At 37.5% G+C, this 18,404-nt stretch overlaps 1 protein-coding gene across 1 annotated transcript in view; it reads right to left on the bottom strand.

Moving 5' to 3' along the window:
- Positions 1–452: 452 nt before the first annotated feature.
- SRPK2 (SRSF protein kinase 2) overlaps positions 453–18,404 on the bottom strand; it is a 118,513-nt gene continuing 100,561 nt past the window's right edge. Inside the window, 6 exon segments of the mRNA XM_042467084.1 lie at positions 453–2,044; positions 6,481–6,573; positions 6,923–7,015; positions 7,724–7,793; positions 14,420–14,527; positions 14,639–14,739. Coding sequence (XP_042323018.1) covers positions 1,860–2,044; positions 6,481–6,573; positions 6,923–7,015; positions 7,724–7,793; positions 14,420–14,527; positions 14,639–14,739 — 650 coding nt within the window. The 3' untranslated portion in view covers positions 453–1,859.

Here is an 18,404-nt window from a genome sequence, read left to right as displayed (position 1 = left end):
CTTCACTTAACTTGGGTCTATATATCCCTTAATGTGCTCTCAGCCAAAAAGGATTTAAACAGTTGTACAAAATTTTGGAAATGTAATGATGAATTAGTTCTTTGCTGCATCTACAGTTCCAGACGCCCTGCATGAATTCGTGTGTAAGACTGCATAGCTGGCCATCTGAAAAACTAGTTACAGGTAAACAGTCTGTTCTTACTACTGTAAGCTGCTGAATGAACCAAGCCAGGCCTTATGGAATGCTTTTCTCTCACTTTGGCACAAGCTGCCAGGCTAGAAATGCCTGTTCTCTTTATAGGCTGTTGTTGCTTTTTAACACAGCCATTTGAAAAGACTGAGACAAAAAGTTCATGAAGCAACTGACATTTCAGGGCTGTTCTAATGAATATGGAAGTGTACTGAACCATTTTGTAGCTACTGCTGTCAAAACATTCCAGGGAGGAACACAATTATGAAAAAACAACCACTTTAATTAGACAACTGCAAGCACCTCAAACAATTGGTTATTTGTTACAACACAGGTTTTTTTTTCTCACAATCTAGGTATTGCAAAGGCATGTGAATAAATTTAAAATGGACAAAGTCAAGAAAAAGTGGCACCATAATTAATGTGTAAAACCAAGAAATAAATTTACATTCATTCCAATGACTTCTAAAAGAGGCTAAAATACACCTCCATATTTTACATTCTAAAATCTGTATTGCCTATGAGTTCTCTTTTGGAATCTACTTAGCTTTTTTTTTTTAATACGAAAACACTTAAAATTTTGTGTGCAACTTACAGAGGAAAATAGTTCCTCAATATGTCAATTTATGGGGAAAAAAAGAAGCTAGTGCAATTTGTTTTAGAAACATGTAAAGCTATGTATGGAAGGTGCACGGTCTTTCATTGTAAAGTAAATTTTGCATCAATTGTATTCTTCCTTTTCCTTAAGTGGAGCACTTTTTTTCATCCAAGGTTAATCTGCACAAAAAAATGCTGCCCACACTCTCTTTGAATTTTTGTGCCTAGCACATCCATATGAAGAAAAAGCAGCGCCCTCTTACCATGCCATCCCCTCCCAATGGTAAAGCAAATGACACCTCCTTAAAAGCATTTAAAATTAGATATATATTTATCCTTTGAAGACTCAGCCTTCCTTTAAAGTGCTTCCTGGAGAATGCAATCTTGTAAATCAGAGCCAGGTCCTTTCCAAATCCAATAGGGGCACTGCTACTGCAAGGAAAGTTTAGGCAATTCCTGAAGCAGTTTGAAATCCTCTACATGCATTTTGTATACTACAAGTCACTCTCAATTTAGTAGCTTTACTCTTGACATTTGTGTCCCCATCCCATTTTTAATGGAAATAAACATTTACAGGGTGCATTTACATACACTATTTTACAAGAACAATGTCCCTTTTCCCAAAGATAAAATTGTACATTTTCTCAATTCTGACTTGATAAATGTCTCACACTTGTAAATTATATAATACTCAGCTAAAATATTTTCCATAAATAGTTACAAAACCTGCCAAAACACATGAGGGGAGAATAAAGGATGATTTGTTCAAAAAGTTGATGTCTGAATGCCACACAACACAAGAAACAATGCTTAAAGACACATTAGTAGGTGTTTTCTGCAGAGTCAGTAAAACTACTAGCTGAAGACAAAAAGACTATTCCTCCTCCCAAGAACACAGTGCACGAAAAGCAAAATGTCAAACAGTACCTCAAAGCATAAAAGGGAAAAAAAAAAAGTCTGGAGTTAACACCAGGTCATTTATGATCCTGTTAAGAGAATTTGTGACAGTCACCATTTAAGTCTGATGTAAGGGAAAGGGGGTGCTGGCCCTGTGTTATATCTGTAGATTTTGCTAAGAATTCAACCAAGGGTGCCTGAGGCATTCACCAGCTGAGGCCCGTTTCTCTGGAACCATTTCTAACATAGGAATCAGGAAATCTGTAAACTCTGCCGCGTCTTCCTGAGGCCAGCCATACTTCTCCACCAGAACATCAAAGAGGCTCCAAGGTTTCAGTTTGGTAATGTGTCTAAGTTCGCCTGCATTTATTTAAAGAAAGAGGAAAAGAGAGTTACTGGCAGGAGTATTACAAGGCATCTGTTGATCTTAGACTTGACATCTACAGAGTAACTGTACAAAGGTTTTAATTTTTCAAAGTGTTGTAAAGATGCTTGCATGGAGACACAAAGAAATAGATACAGATATGACATTCATTTGGTTTTATAACGCATCCTATATGCAATGTTTTGGAACATGGTAATGCTTTTAAAACACATTTTTTCCCTAAAAAGACACACCACACACTACTAAAAAAATCATAATTTGAAACACTTCTGATGTGCATCTGATGAAGTAGACTGAGTCTACAAAGGCTTACATAACAGACTTCTTTCTCCCAGTTAGTCTCAAAGATGCTACGAAATGTATGCTGATTCAAAGAATTATACTGGAGAATTAGAACTTGCAAAGTGCAACACAGAAAACCTTAGAGCCTTACAGTATGAATTTAAAATGTATGTAGTGCCATTTGGTGAAAGTGCAGCTGTATGTTTAGACTCTTGCAAAGAGCTATCAGTCAAACAATTACTGTACATTTAATCATTGTACAAATCTGTATAAGACTATGAAAGCAATTTCCTCACACACCAGTCATGTCATTCACAGGCAATAACCTCTGACCCTGCGAAGTCTCTTGAATCCATGAGTTTCTAGTTTTCTGTTAGCAACTCAGTTACCATTCTGCTATTACAGCCGCAACCTGATACACACTTACCTGGGAGTTAACAATACTGGATCCAATGGTACCTATTTCTGAATATATGACTATATACTACTTCAAACCACTCTACACGTCTTTCCAGACACTAAAAAAGGGAATAACAAAGAACTAAAATGACAGAGTAGTCTGACTACAAGGTGACAAATTACATCCTTGTAAAAGTGTTTTTAAAAACAAATGAATTGCCATGTGGTGTGCATTGTTAACAACTACAGGCACAAAAAACTCCACAAAATGGAGGACCTGAATACCAGAGGTAGGATTCAAAATAGATATGAAACGTGGAAAGGAGCTGAATGAGCCAAATCCCTTGAAAAGACAGAATATTCCCTCCTCCTCCTCACACAGCAAGTCATTTCTCCTTCTTTTTTCATGCCTGTCCTCTCTCAGTTCTGCCAGTGATGAAATACAATGAACAGAAATGGCTCCTCTAGGTAGAGCTGTATGACAGAATTCAACATCCTAAAAGATACAGCACTTTTTCCACATGCCTATTACAGAGTAAGATATATAAAAGAAGAGAGAAATCCAGGCTGCTCAGAACAAGCAAGCCACAAGATGGCAATGTAGAACTAAGAACCAATTCCCCAGAAATGTTTTTGAGGTTTGTTTAAAAAACAACACTTTTTAACTTGCATTAAAAATATCACAACTGGGATACTTATTTTGAGGAAATCAAGAACTCAAAAGAAACCCAGAATACATAGTTTTTGTGTTTTTTTCGGGCTATGTGGCTGTGTTCTAGAAGAGTTTATTCCTGATGTTTTGCCAGCATTTGTGGCTGGCATCTTTAGAGAATGCTTGCCTGGAAGCATTCTCTGCCAGCATTCTCTGAAGATGCCAGCCACAGATGCTGGTGAAACGTCTGGAATAAACTCTTCTAGAATATGGCCATATAGTCTGAAAAACCCACAAAAAACTATGGATGTTGGCCATGAAAGCCTTCGACTTTACAAACCAAGAATACACTTGGTTATAATTCTTATTTTTTACACCCTTTCTAACAAAATAGCCCATGTTCTGCTAGTTTATCTGATACCTTATTAAATAATTTGATTCAAAGCTTAAATAAGCCTGTTTATAAAACAGACCAAGTCAGACAAATCATATCCAAAAGGGAATATTTTGGTTTTGATCTCTTTCTGTGTGTTGCATGGTCTATAAAGAAAATCATGATCTCCTATTTATCATCTCCCCCCCCCCCCCCCCCCCCCATGCTAGGATTAAAAAGAAAGAGAGGGCTTAAAGAAAGAGAAGAAGGCAGAAAAGATCTAATGTACTGGCTAAAATAAAATTATGAGGTCTTCCATTTGGACTTTGTTCCCCAACTGATTAAGTAGACTAAGGTAAGGTAAGAGCCATTATTTAAGGCCCTCCCTCTAAAATATGATGCTGCTGATCAAACTTTAAAGAAAAATTGAAAGAACCACAACATCTTTACGGACGAGTTCTGTTTGCACATTCTGACAGATAAGCTTGGTCCAGTCTTCTCAGAAAGTGCTGATCCCTTGATGTAGGACAGAACAACCTCCAGACTTCTCTTTGTGCCTTACACTCTCAGCACTGAGATGTGTGCAATTTGCCCCAAACACCTCTGTTTGAATTCTCATGATAAACCTAGTTTCCACACCAGAGCTTGCACAGCTAGCTACAATACAACAAGCCACCTGAGTACAGCTCATCCTTTAGGAATAGCTAATCATTTCTCAGCCAGCCAGTTACTAAAATAAATGATAGCTTTGGCTGCTAAGCCAATAATAATAATAATAATAATAATAATAATAATAATAATAATAATAATAATAATAATAATAATAATAATAATATAATAATAATAATAATAATAATAATAATAATAATAATAATACCACCCCGCTCTTCAGCCAAAAGGCTATCAGAGCGGCTTCAGTATCACCTGAACATTCAATATACACGCAAAGGACAAATACTGTAAAAAACATCCTCAAGGTTCTCCCACAAACTTATGGAAAATGATGACTGACTGAGGGAGTTTATTCCACATTTTCTTATTTATTTGCAAAAAAGCTGATAACACCTTCTCCAATGGGTACATCCACCAATAAATCTTGAACTGAATGACAGTACATGTGTGCTTTTAAGCATTTCTCTAACATATTGAGCCTTGTGCTCTATATGATAGCCAGGGAGATTTTGCTAACAACAGGCAGGGAGGGGAGACTACCTTCACAGTTGTCCTGGTTAATGCCAGAATACTATTGTCTGGCTTTTTTTCTCCTTTGCTATTTTGCTTTACAAAATACAGTACTTAAGTATCAGCATTCCCTAATATTTTTAAAGCCTATAATCTATAATTCAAAAAGGAGGAAACAGCAAGGAATTCAGGAGACACTGCTGTTGTTTTATAACAACGTATCTCTTGATTATTGGGGTCTATATGTGCTCTGCATAACTCGATTTCACCAACACATCACAGGATGCCAACACAAAAAAAGATATAGGAGATCAGAGCACATCTAATACAACATTGATTTATCCAGAGGACATGTATACAAAGCCTTCTACATATAACTATAGCCCAGGATGAGAGTCCTCAGGACCTAAGGCCAAATATGACCTTCCTTACGTCCCAAACCATGTCAGTGGCATTTTCAGATGACCATACCTCTCTCTCCTGCGTTCAACAGCTTCCCAAGATGTGAACAGGTTTGTTTGTTTTTTGCTTTATTCTAAAATTTTGACATGTTTCTCCTAAGAGCTGACAGACAGACAGATCAACACTTTTGGTCCCACCTGTTTTCCTCTGGCCCTACACATCCCAAGAATGCAACTCACAAGAACTTTTCTGAACTAGAATCCAATTGTTATACTGAAAGGGATTTCCCACCTGTACTATAGCCTTAAGAGTGTTGTAAATTATCAGAAGTAGGGTAAGGGCTGCACTGACTGGCCTCGTTCCTTTCTCGGCAGCCTAATTCATGCTGGGTACTAAATCACACAGATACATTGTCCATGGGAAGCAGGTTCCCTTCAGCTTGCAAAGGGTGGCAGAATGAATTCTCAAGGAGACAACACAGGTGTGGAGATCAAAAAAGTGGCCTATCATCCTTTTCCCATGATGTTAATGATATGAGTGGTTAACATCCATATAGGGCTTGTCAAGCATTTTTGAGGAAAGACTATTCAGAAAGGCAGTATAAGGTATTGGCGTATCAAACTATGATATAATTCTAGCATTAGTTTCTTTTTCAGCCTAACAGTAGAATGTACTTCTTTTGTTCCTGGAATCTGCATAGGTTTTTCTCTTTTGATTTCTTCTTTTGATCTAAGCTCCAGAGATTTGCTATCATTATTACTATTCTATAGATGGAAGGAAGGCAAAAGTATATCTTATATATTTCTTTTTTGCTTTAGTGTTGCCAGTAAAAAAAATAAAAATCAGATTACTGATTTCATATAGAATAAATTAAACGTGTAGGCAGTATACAGTATTCCACAACAATGAACACTACTGTGGCGACCCTATACCAAAGACAACTTTTAAAAATTTAGGCTCCCTCTTCTTCTTAAAAAGAGAAATCTCACATGTACACAACGTCTTTAATATGTTCCTAAAAATCAAGAAGACTCTTCATTATCCATTTTTTTTAGAAAGTGTTGAGTGTCTTCTTTTTGAAAGAGCTACAGTTTAAATTAGGTTTGCAGAAACACTGTTACCTTTTTTGGTGAAAAACTCCTTGGAATATTTCCCCAACATAGCGTATTTTCGAGGGATTTTTCCCAGCAGTTCAATGATCAATGCTATGTGATCTGCATTGGAGAACATTTACAGCAAAACAGAAACATACAACAGTTTAATCAATACATTGCATGCACACACTAACGTTGGCCCGGTGCAGACAGAAACAGATTACTCCTTCTTGAAAATCCAGTATGTCATTAAATGATGGGATGAGGGCTGTTCACATTTCTGGCAATTTATTTTGCCAAAAGAAACAAATCAGGAGGTGATTGCTCTTTTTAAAAATTGTTTTGCAAAGAGAGATTACATGTCTCATCACCTGGGGATATGTATTTTAGTGGTTCACCCTGCAACCAAGCATACTGCCAATCCACTTCTGTCTGCCTCACGGTGCCTTTCAAAAAGAAGAGGTACTACCTCTGCGATTGAAGAATTCCCGAGAATATTTTCCAGATAGAGCAAAGTGCCTTGGGATATTGCCTAGCAGCTCTATGATGTGTGCTATGTGGTCTATGAAAGAGAGAAAAAAGGACACAGGAATGGGAAGGGCAGGGAAAGGATGGGATAAAAGAAGAGGAAAGAAAATGGAATTAGTTTAAAAATTCAAAGAAGTTCCAAACACAACGTTTGCAGAAAACCCATGCAGAGGTTTCCAGGACCAGCAGAAGTCTGGCATCATTAGTAGCACTTGCAAAGGAAAACCAAATAACAATGCCCACATTATTACCACGGACTGCAGAGAACGTTACAAGCAAACAAGCATGGAAAATGGACAGGAACACAGATGGAAGCAGGAGTTAATTCTGGCTGGTTTGCTTTTAATTTAGTGATCAGCTGTCATAAGCAAAATGAATGTTCAGCATTCTAAACACCCAGCCTGATGTCAAGGGATGCATCCACACCATGTCAAGTTTTGTTTCTAAAGTGCACTCATGTTTCAGTGTTGCCACACAGATGCAAATCTTACAGGGCAAGACAGGAGGCTATTCCCTTCAGGGCTTAGGGAAGGAGTGTATCTGCAGAAAGGAGGCAGCCCACCTACTGCTACAGATGGGACTTTAAACTAAAGAGGAAAAAATGTGGTGTTTATATTTTGAAATTAAAGCATTTTCATCAGCAACCAACCATGGTGAACAAACCAACCATGTCTCTTCATGTTCCCCTGCATAGATATTATATAGGCACATGGAAATATTTGAATGTTGGAAAGACACATACCCTCATCTCTGGAATAGTCTTCACCAGAATGTGGTTCAAATAGATAATCGCCAGTCGCAAGCTCAAACGCCTAGGATAAAACAATGTATTTATGGGGGATTCATATGGGATAAATAAAACTTTTTTAAAAAAACAGACCTTCTCACCTGTAGAAGGAATTATTTTAAACAAGTATGTGCCTAGGTATAATGCGCAAATGATGACGGAGTAATTACAGATTCTCTCTTGGAATGCTTAATAGCTCAGTGGACAGATTCAATTGCTAGGTTGGTTTCTTAAATGCTACCTTAGGCACACCCAAAAGTTTGGATATGCCCAGCAGGACAGTTTTTCTTTGACATACAGGCCACCATGCTATTTCGTAATTCCTTTTCAAAGGCTGCTTGAAAGATATTATTCAAAAGAGCACAAATCTAAAGTCATCTCGGACACAAAAATTAATTATGCTGGTTCTTCTAGCAGAGCCCTACTACAACCTGCAAGGCAGCAAGGCTCAGAAAAGTCTAGCGCCTGAGATCCAGGCTCACCCTATACTAGTCTAAGCTTAGTAAAAGTATTCAGTGGTGCATGGTGATTTCTCTATTCAACACAGTGTTGCACAATAACATTGTGCAATTATCCCAAGGTGGGCCACTTCAGGTAATATGCATGAAATAGTTGAAATGTTTTTTCCCCAGCAGAGCACATTTTTCTCTTGTCTACTAATGTTTGAGATAGCAAAAAATAAAGAGATTTTCCACACAGGTTAATAGTTACCCTACAGAAATACAAACGTTTTAAACAATGAATAATAATAATAATGTTGTTGTTGTTGTATACCTTGAAGTTGGCTCCGGCTTATGGGGACCCTAAGGCAAAACTACTGATGGGGTTTTCTTTACAAGATTTATTCAGAAAGGGTTTAGCATGGCTGTCCCCTGAGGCCCAAAGCCATCCAATGGGTTTCCATGGCTGCACAGGGATTTACCCTGGTCCCCCAGAGTCCTACTTCAGCACTCAAACCACACTGTGCATATGGATGGACAACTCTATATGATAGAACTATTAGAATAATGAGAGTCTTCTGCTATTATTTTTGTGCACATGACCTTATGTTAATATGGACTCATTTTTAAACAACAACTATAAAAACTGTAGTCCAAGCTTCTGTTTGCAAAGTGGTTAACCAGTTGCCTATGGGAGGCCTACCAGGAGGGCCAAAGTACAACTGCATCCTTTGTGTTCTGAGATGTTGGAAACTAAAGCCTACAGGCTGACTACTTCCAGGGAAAGGAGACTTCTGTTCCAATAAGCACAATTTCCCAAGTGGTGGATCTTTATAGCTGTGTTGAACATAATTAGAGGCTGAGTTTTCCTTTGAGGATAAAATATGGTACACAAGATTTGAAGAAAAGTATGAAAGGATGAATCACCCTATACAGATGGGTCAAAGAAGAACATCTGAAGGCGGTACAACTCCTACAATATTCTGGAGGGCCAGCATGGTATAGCAGTTTGAATGTTGGACTAAGGCTCCTTGAGGCTATGGTTCAAATCCCTGTTCAGCCACAGAAACCCACTGAGTAACTTTCACAGTCTTGGAGGGAAATAATGGGAAAATCTCTTCGGAATAAATCTTGCCAAGACATTCCCTATGATAGGGTTTCAATAAATCAGACAGATTATACAGTTTATTCCTGACAACCAAATACAGATTATAGTCAACTCTGGTTTCCCTTCAGATCACATCAATCTTTCAATAAAGCAGAGTGGACTTGAGTCACTCATTATCAACAACAACAATATTCTTCTGTCTTGGAAAACTTCTTCAAAGTTAAAATTACACTTGAAAACTTAAGTACTTATCTCCTAACTGTCTCTTTAGCTACAAAATAATACATAACAAATCTAACAGTCAAGAAATTATTTTTAAAATGTTTTGTACTATAAGAGTTACAACTTTTTTTATTGTTTGGTGATTCTTTTTATATACGTTTCATAACTCCCATTACAAAGTGATACTAATGCTGACTAAATCTATTTTACACTTTATTTTTGAATTTATGTCAATCAGTGTTGGTTTTACTTTGTGAGTCTCTAATAGTTTGTTTCACCTTTCTATAAAAATTGAAGAGGCTATGTTCTCTGCTTTAATTAAAAGTTAGATGACAGATGTTTGATAATATGGCTGGATATCAGAAGAATCTTTGAACACACTGGTGTATGTCTTTTTGAGTTCTGTTAGTGAAAGCTAGAAGCATACTGTGCAATTAAATAAGAAACATCAAATAGATCTGTAAGTTACAAGTGCTGTCATTAATAAATAAATGGGTATATTTTAATCATTGTGACATAAGCAGAGGCTGTATGGCCATCTGTCGGGGGATACTTTGATTTGGATTTCCTGCATGGCAGGAGGTTGGACTGGATGGCCCTTGTGGTCTCTTCCAACTCTATGATTCTATGATACCACCTGATCAGGATATGCAAAAGTTATGGGATGTTACCAGGATTAAATGGATTTGTATATTTTTGCTTAAAACAAAAGAAACAATATAGTATGTGTTGATTAGCTCTGCAGTTTTAATATTTGTGCACAGTTTGGCTCCATGTTTGAGGTTTTCTTATTTTCTTTTTTTACTTAATATGAAGGTTTAGAGAAAAAGCTTAGTTGGTGTGTGCCTCAGGCAGCCCTAAGGTGAACATTAACACAGAGGTTTAAATTTTAAATTAAGATTTGTTCAGAGTGCGACTTTATCAAATTCACCCAATGGGTTTCCATGGCCAAGTAGGAATTCAAGGTCTGATCTCCAGAGTCATATTTCAACACCTAAACCACTACAACATGCTGGCTCAGGGTGTGAGTGTATGGAAACGATCTTTGGTTCCTCCTTCTCCTTGCAATCGCTCCCACCACACAAGAAGAGCAGCTTCTTCTGGATTGAGGCGGTTGCATGCAGGGCTGTGAGGGGCCATGCTGCCACCAGCAATTGCGAGGAGCAATTGCAAGGAGGAAAGTGGTGAGGTGGTGGCGCCAGCTGGAACAGCACCAAGTAGGAACTTGAGCATCTGCAGATTTTGGTATCCTCAGGGGGCAGTCTGGAATGCATTATTTCATTTACTATATCAGCATAGCAACTTTATAACTGCTTCAGCTATTATGTTTGGTGTGTGTGTGTGTGTGTGTGTGTGTGTGCGCACGCGCGCGCGCGCGCTCACATGCATGCACATTGTTATTTTCTTTTTGGCCATCCTTTTCTTTACTGTCGTCATTCACTGGAAGTGCAGGTCTGTCTTGCAATTGTGCTGTCTTATAAAAGTGTGATGGGTTTACTGTGTGTGTGTTTATCCACAGTTGTTTGGGCTAATAAACTGCAATCAATCATGTTAGATGAGCTAAATACAGAATATGAAATTCCAGTTATTCTTCTTAAAGAGATAGTTTTCATGAACCAACTCTAGTGCTCAGAAGAACAGGCTAATAAATACACTGCTAAGCTTGTTTCTGTTTTAGAAAATTCCCTGCTTCTCAATCAGATGCAAGTACAAGGAGTCAAGGCAAAATGTGGTAAGTTGGCTGTGTCCACAAACTCACATCTATCCTTTTGTGAAATAAAATCCTCAATTAATTGTTCAGAATTGGGTTTTCTTCCTCAGCTTTAAATGGAACTGATAAGTAATGCAGAGAGCGATAGAGTGAAGTTGAATCTCAGCAAAGAGGGTAAACTAAACACTTCTCTTAAGGTACATGATCTTTAAAAAATTAGTATTATTTCAAGTGCATAATTATTTTTTTACCAAAAATGAGGGAAGTATATGTGTTTTGTCCCAAGAGCAATGCTATGGACTTTGGGTGTAGTAAGGCCTCTGGCTCTCGGGAACATAGAAAACATAATATAATCTTAACTAAATATATGTCTCAAGAGCATCAAAGATGCTCTGGAGGCATGACAATATGCTATTTTTTTTTACATTTTAGAAATATTCCAATAAAATAATATCCACATAAAGATTTAAATGTGTTTGAATATAATATTTAAATCAAACATGCTATAGCAGATAAAATTATTTGGAGCACTGAAGAATTTTCTTGAAACCCACATCAGAGCTTTATACTTAATTTATTTTCTATGCAATCTACAGACATCCCTTTGCTGTCGAGATTATGTATCTTTTTTTAAATGGGGGCCAGTTAAAGAAAATATTTAATAGTAATTATATAAACACCAGGATTTCTATTACTTTATACTGTGTTAGAAATCTCCCAAAGTCTTATTGCTGTGTTGGTTTCCTAAGCCTTTTCAAGTGCTAATGCTTGCATAGGCTGAGGATCTGCATTTCCAGCTCCCAGGCACTTGCAAAAAGATATCATCATGGACACAGGTATGGAGGTATCTGTGCCCCTCTATGTTCTTCTCAAGAAAAGACAATGGCCTGTTACAGACTGCCAAAATAAAGCTGCTTCGGGTCTCTTTGGAGGTATGCTATTTAAATGATGCATGGGTCCTAAGAGTCTGGAGGTCGCACCAAAGCCACACTCCATTCCTAAGCACTGGAGTGCAGCTTTGGTGCAGCTTCCAGATTCTTCAGATGCATGCATCATTTAAACAGCATGCCTCCAAAGAGACCTGAAGCAGCTTTATTTTGGCAGTCTTATAGACTTTATATAGGCCTGTTATAAAGTATCTATGGCAAAGCAGTAAGTCAGAGACATTCAGCTGCACCCTCTCTATACCTCACCATTCTAGAAAAATATCACTTCTCTAACATTTTGTATCTTAAATGTTCTTTTTCATATCTATTAATAAAAATATATCAGCCCAGAATATTTCTTCTGACTGTCTATCCTCCCAATTGTCAGTGAATACCAATGAATGCACAATGCAAGAATAGGAGTTTGATGGTAGAGCTGGGATAATTACAATCACTTGTCCTGGCTCCAATCCAGAAAGCATGAATGAAGACAAGGAACGGAATCACAGGTCTCATTCTCATTCCCAGCAGTATTACTAGTCAAACTACTGGCTGCTGTAGTGGATTCCTGTACATCATGAATTTCCAGCTGGTGTAATGACATACCACACAGTGCTTGCTCAGTCCTTTCCCAATGGAACATTTATTCTCCTGTCTCTTTAATGAGTAAAACACAGCTTGATAAAATAATAGGGGCTTAGTCAATGACAGTGTAGTTTCCAATACATTCAGCCAGACAGAGAGAGGAAAGACAGACTCACAATGTGATCCTGCTCCCTAAAATCAGGGACAAATATCAGTCAACCACTGTCCTATGTTCAATTCATAATACATATTTTTATGTGGAAAGTGCACTTTTAAAGATTTCAATTTTCCATGCACATCTATATAGAAGCCCTGATGACATCATTGCACTCAGCCACAAATTCAACATTTTGTTGATCCATACACATTTTGTTTATCCCAGAATATTTCTGTCCATCTGATCATAATTTATATACTAGCTCCCTAGATGAGTTTATTTTATGTGTGCATGTGCCTTCAAGATTTATGGCAGCCCAATAAATTTCACAGGGTCTTGTGAGGCAAGGAATACTCAGAGGTGATTTTGCCAGTTTCTTCCTCTGAAATATAGTCTACAACATATGGCATTCATTGGTGGTCTCACATCCAAGTGCTAACCAGGACCAATCCTGCTTAGCTTCTAAGATCAGACGGGATCTGATGCCTTTATGGGATTTCGGCACTCAGTTCTGTCAGCTCCCAGTATGATCAGAGAGTTTTTATACTATCTCTGCAGGTCATCTTACTTTAACCCAGTAAAATCTGGAAAGAACAGGAACAAAATCTGAGACTTCTCCATCAATCTGGATGTGCCCACTGACCAGTGATTAAAAACCAAACAACCCTCTAATAGTATTGGAAGGTGTGAGGCCTACATCTATACATGTCCATTCAAACTTATTTGGTTATTTGCTTACAAAACTCCTTATTTAGGGGACCCCAATATTATAGCAAATCTATTTGTATAATTTTATTTACAATTCTACACATTATAAGGCACTGTAAAATCAGAGGGATGTCCATGCACAGAGCAATAGATGCACTATAGGTTAAAAAATATTCTGACCCAATTCAATTGCACCTGGAAAATGTTATTTATATTGTAGCATTTCAATACAAAATATGGTACAGGGCAACATAAGGAAAAATCAAAGAGGGGTTTTCAATCCAGTTTGTGGTGTGTGGGGGGATACCTGCTGATCAAGGAAAAACATTTCTTAAAAATTCCCACTATGTATACTGGAAGTGTCTCTTTCATTGTCAAGCAATGCCTCAGAACACCAGCAATCTGCAATACACAACTATAATCACTTTAACCTATTATTCAAAGATATAGCCATGTTAGTCTGCATAATCAGTATGTAAAGAGATCTTGTAGCACCTTTGAGACTAACTGAAAGCAAGAAGTTGGCAACATGAGCTTTGTAGACTACAGTCTACTTCCTTAGATGCACCTGAAGAATTAGACTGAAGTTTACGAAAGCTCTTGCTGCCAACTTCTTTCTTTCAATTAGTCGCAAATGTGTTACAAGATCTTTCTACATACATGATCTATTTTTTAAAATAATTTTTACTGAGTTTTGAAATATTGTTATTTCTTCTTCCATTTAATACCTTGGCCATACAAAAATCAGTCTATTTTTCTAATTCAGTAGGAACACAATGTTATCCTGTTCTTACCATACATGCCGTACTCCAGATATCAGCAGGTGTACTGTAACCAGCTCCTATCAAAACTTCTATGGATCTGTATTGCCGTGTCTGGATGTCTTCTGTGAAATGTTTATGCTAAAAAAAAAAAAAATGAAGACGACAGTAGTGATTTTTAAAAAGCTCTATGATTTAGATGACAGGTTTTAAAAAGGACATTCCTACACATTAAAAATTAGTTACACTTACCACCCAGCAAGCATTTCCCAAGTCAGCAATTTTGACTCTAATTTTATCTGCATTTCTTGGATCCAGAGGATTCACCAGTAAGTCAGCAGCACGTGTTTTTGCTATTATAAGTAAAGAAGAAGTACAATTAATACCTATGGCAGGCAGTCCCATGTATACTTTAAAAAACTGAAACAGAACCAGAGTGAAAAAGTTTACAGCCCACACAGGGTGGTGACCTAGCATGTTATATAATTTGGCAGGATGAAAACTTGTCCAGTATTATCTTTTCTGCCAGTGATTTGATTCACCATCTTACAAGTGTCTCTCCCACTCCCTATCCCACACACACACAGAGTAAGGAACACACAGCATACAGATTTTATTAATTTAAAATCAGAAAGGCTAACCACAAACACAAACACAACAGTGTCTAAGTGGTTTACAGCTGTAAGCTAGTAGCCCCCAACAATCTGGGTACTCATTTTAGTGACCTCGGAACGATGCAAGCCTGTGTCGAGCTTGAGCCCTTTTGCTGGTATTGAACTCGAACCTTATGGTTTTGAGTGAGTGGCTGCAGTACAGGCATTTAACCACAGTGCCACCAGGGCTCATATATAGCATGATCCTTTAATATTTCCACAGTTGCAGCAAATCCAAGTGTGAACTGTCTTAGCTGGCAGCAGCATCCTGCACAAGATGGCATCGCTGCTTTGTCAGGTGCAAACAATTATTGCAGCAACAAAAATGACGCCCCTCTTACTTCATTTTTCTGAGCCATCTATGCAGTAAAGGTGACCTACCAGTAATAAACAAAGCTGGCTTTGTGACACCTGAAATTTAGATGTTCTAAAGCTTTTCTTTTCAGAAGGAAACAAACATTTTCCTTTGGGGCAAATTACCTCCCTAACTTGTTCTTGCTTTGTTCAAATGACAAATGTCAATGTAGTGGCACTACATGAGCAACACAATCCCCTTTCTTCCACATTCAAAAAGAAAGGAAAAAATCTCTACCACTCTATACTAATATTGAGTAATCCTGCTTTTAAGAAGATACCATCCCTCATTCATTCCACCTCTTGTCTGTTGCTCTTCCATCCTCAATCTAGGGCATTTGAGAAAAGCATCAACCCATTTCCTCTGCCCATATTCGGGTATATTTTGATACAAGTAATCCTTAGTCTTTTGTACCCAACTGAAAATAAACCCACAGAAGGGAAAACACAAAATAAATGACAATATAATTCCAGACAGCTATTGTCTTTTTTAAAAAAAAAAACCCACCAAGGAACTTGAAAATATGCAACTGATATCATGGTCCAAAACGCACTGCAGAAATAATCCAGTTTGAGACTGCTTTAACTGCCATGGCTCAATGCTAGCAAATTCTGGGAATTGTAGTTTTGTGAGACGTTTAGCCTTCTCTATCAGAGAGCTCTGGTGTCACAATAAAGTCCAATTCCCAGGATTCCCTAGCAATGAACAGTGGTCTCAAACTTGATTATTTTTGCAGTGTTTTGGACCATGTTGGCTGAAATACTTTTTAAGTATAGCTTGTTAGGGCTATCTGATCCTCACTGTCCCCCTCCATTTGCACCTAACTACGTACCATTCCCTACCACTGTTCTATATTTTCTGGTGATGAAGCTGCCAAGATGCTGTCAGCTTGACAGACCCAAATCATGCATTATGTTGATCCATCCTAGGTTGGGTGATGGGTTATGACACTAAAGCAAAGGTACTTGAGTGAAATTGGGGAAGCAAAGGCAAACATTTTTTGAAATACTGAAAAATACTGTAACTATATAAATTTTGTATCTTAGATTTTTGAACTTCTGAAACAAAAAATGTCAGTAATCAATCTGTTGATTTTTTTCATTCTGAACATGTCAGCTGTGCTAAACTGGTAAGAAACAAAATTAAGAACAATGGCCAATGTTTCTACCCACAATCAGTGAACAATTTTAGCATCTATGAAGTATGATATAGTGCACAACTATCTCCTGTCAACTCTGTATCTTGCGGGTGCCACTCTCAGTCAAGTCAATTAATTTCATGGCCCCTAACTCTGATCACTTGTCTCACTCTTTATTTATATCCCAACTTCTTTCCTCGAATGGGGACACACAAGATTAAAAACTAGATGCAAATAACAATACAAAAGATACAGTATTAAAACACAACTGAATAAAAAGCAATTTAGAAAACACAAAAACAAATATAGTTAAAAGCCATCAGTTAAAAGCTCTTCCTTAGCAATCAAAGCCTTTCTGAATACCCATACAATGATAATAGCAAGGGAACCAATCTAGCCTTCCTTAGGAAGTGATATCTTTCTGGACAAACTACTTTTAATCTATTTAAATTGGTTCCTCCCCCATGCTCTCTCTGCCTAAATCCAATGGCGTGTAGGAGTGCTGTGTTCCAGGAACTTATTTCACACGAAATAAAAGACAAGTTAGAATGAATACAGATTATTTTCTTTATGGTTATCTTCTGGTTGTGGACTGACATGCTTCTCAGTCACAGCTACAGTGAAATGCTGCATTTCTCTGTTTTTCCTATGGGTAGAAATTGCAGATCTGAAGGAAACTAGAGGTTCCTTCTCCAGACAATAGAGGAAATAACATGGAATTCCACATGTCTATAGGTTCAATTGTAGTGAACATTCCATATATCCTGGAAGTCAAAAAGCTGTTACTTTGGAGGTTTTCAATTTTTTCTCTTTTAATTGATAACAATTACAAATATTTACAAATATGAAATTGTAGTGCAAATATACTTGATGATCCATCCTTCCTTAGGATTTTATAGATCTAGGGCAACAGTTGTTTATACATTTAGGTTTATAATTCTTAAAGTGGTTTGGTACAGATTGAAGTGCACATCTTCTGAAAACAGCTCTTCCTTCTTGACTTTTATAAAGCACGCTTGTTCTCCTTGTTGATAATGTTGATGATGACAATAATGGTACCATAATCTGAGCTGTGCTGCCCAACAAATTCGAATCCCATGAAGAATTCCAGCTCTATAAGGAAGATGAAAGTATGGAGTGACAAAATTCTCATTATGGCCATCCAAAATTAATGCTGTAAGGAGTTGGAAGTCGCCCTTGTCATAGATCTGAAAAATCTGCTCCAAGAAATCCTGGAAGAACATAAATTGGGTCCAGAGGCATTAAGTGCTGAGGGCAATTTTACTGTTGCTGCTTCATTTTGATCACCCATGTTCCACCTCCTGTTTCTGTTCATTTTCTTCCTTTACTTGATCTACAGGTCAATCAGGTCCCAATGTTCCTTTTCAAGTTGATATTGAAATTCCCTTATTCAGTGATTCTACCAATTCCTGGCTAGCTCACTGCATTCATATTGCTGGCTTTGCTTCCTCTTCTCAAACTGCCAATAGCCTTCCAGTAACCTATTGAGAAAATGTAGAAAACATTATGTATTAGATGTAATAGAGATAGTTAAGGAGCAATCAATAAAGCATTCTTCTTTTTCTTCACCTCCTGCATCCTTTTCCAAAACCAATTTTTATTTCTAGCAAAACACAACACATTTAAAAACATTCTTCTATAACTAGAATTCAAAGATATAGCTGTGTTAGTCTAGATAAGAATGCCAAGAGGTCTTGCAGCAAAGGGGTAATGTATCAGTTTTGAGACTGAGAGAAAAAAAGAAGTTGGTAGCATAAGCTTTTGTAGACTTCAGTCTACTTCCTCATATGCTTGGAGGAACAGATCCCCCTTTTCACTTGCTGCCCCTCACTCCTGGAACCTTTTCCCCCC

This window comes from Sceloporus undulatus, chromosome 5, assembly GCF_019175285.1.
Source record: "Sceloporus undulatus isolate JIND9_A2432 ecotype Alabama chromosome 5, SceUnd_v1.1, whole genome shotgun sequence".
Lineage (NCBI taxonomy): Eukaryota > Metazoa > Chordata > Lepidosauria > Squamata > Phrynosomatidae > Sceloporus > Sceloporus undulatus.
The sequence above is the reverse complement of the archived record's forward strand: the minus strand, read 5'-3'. Positions and strand labels throughout refer to the sequence as shown.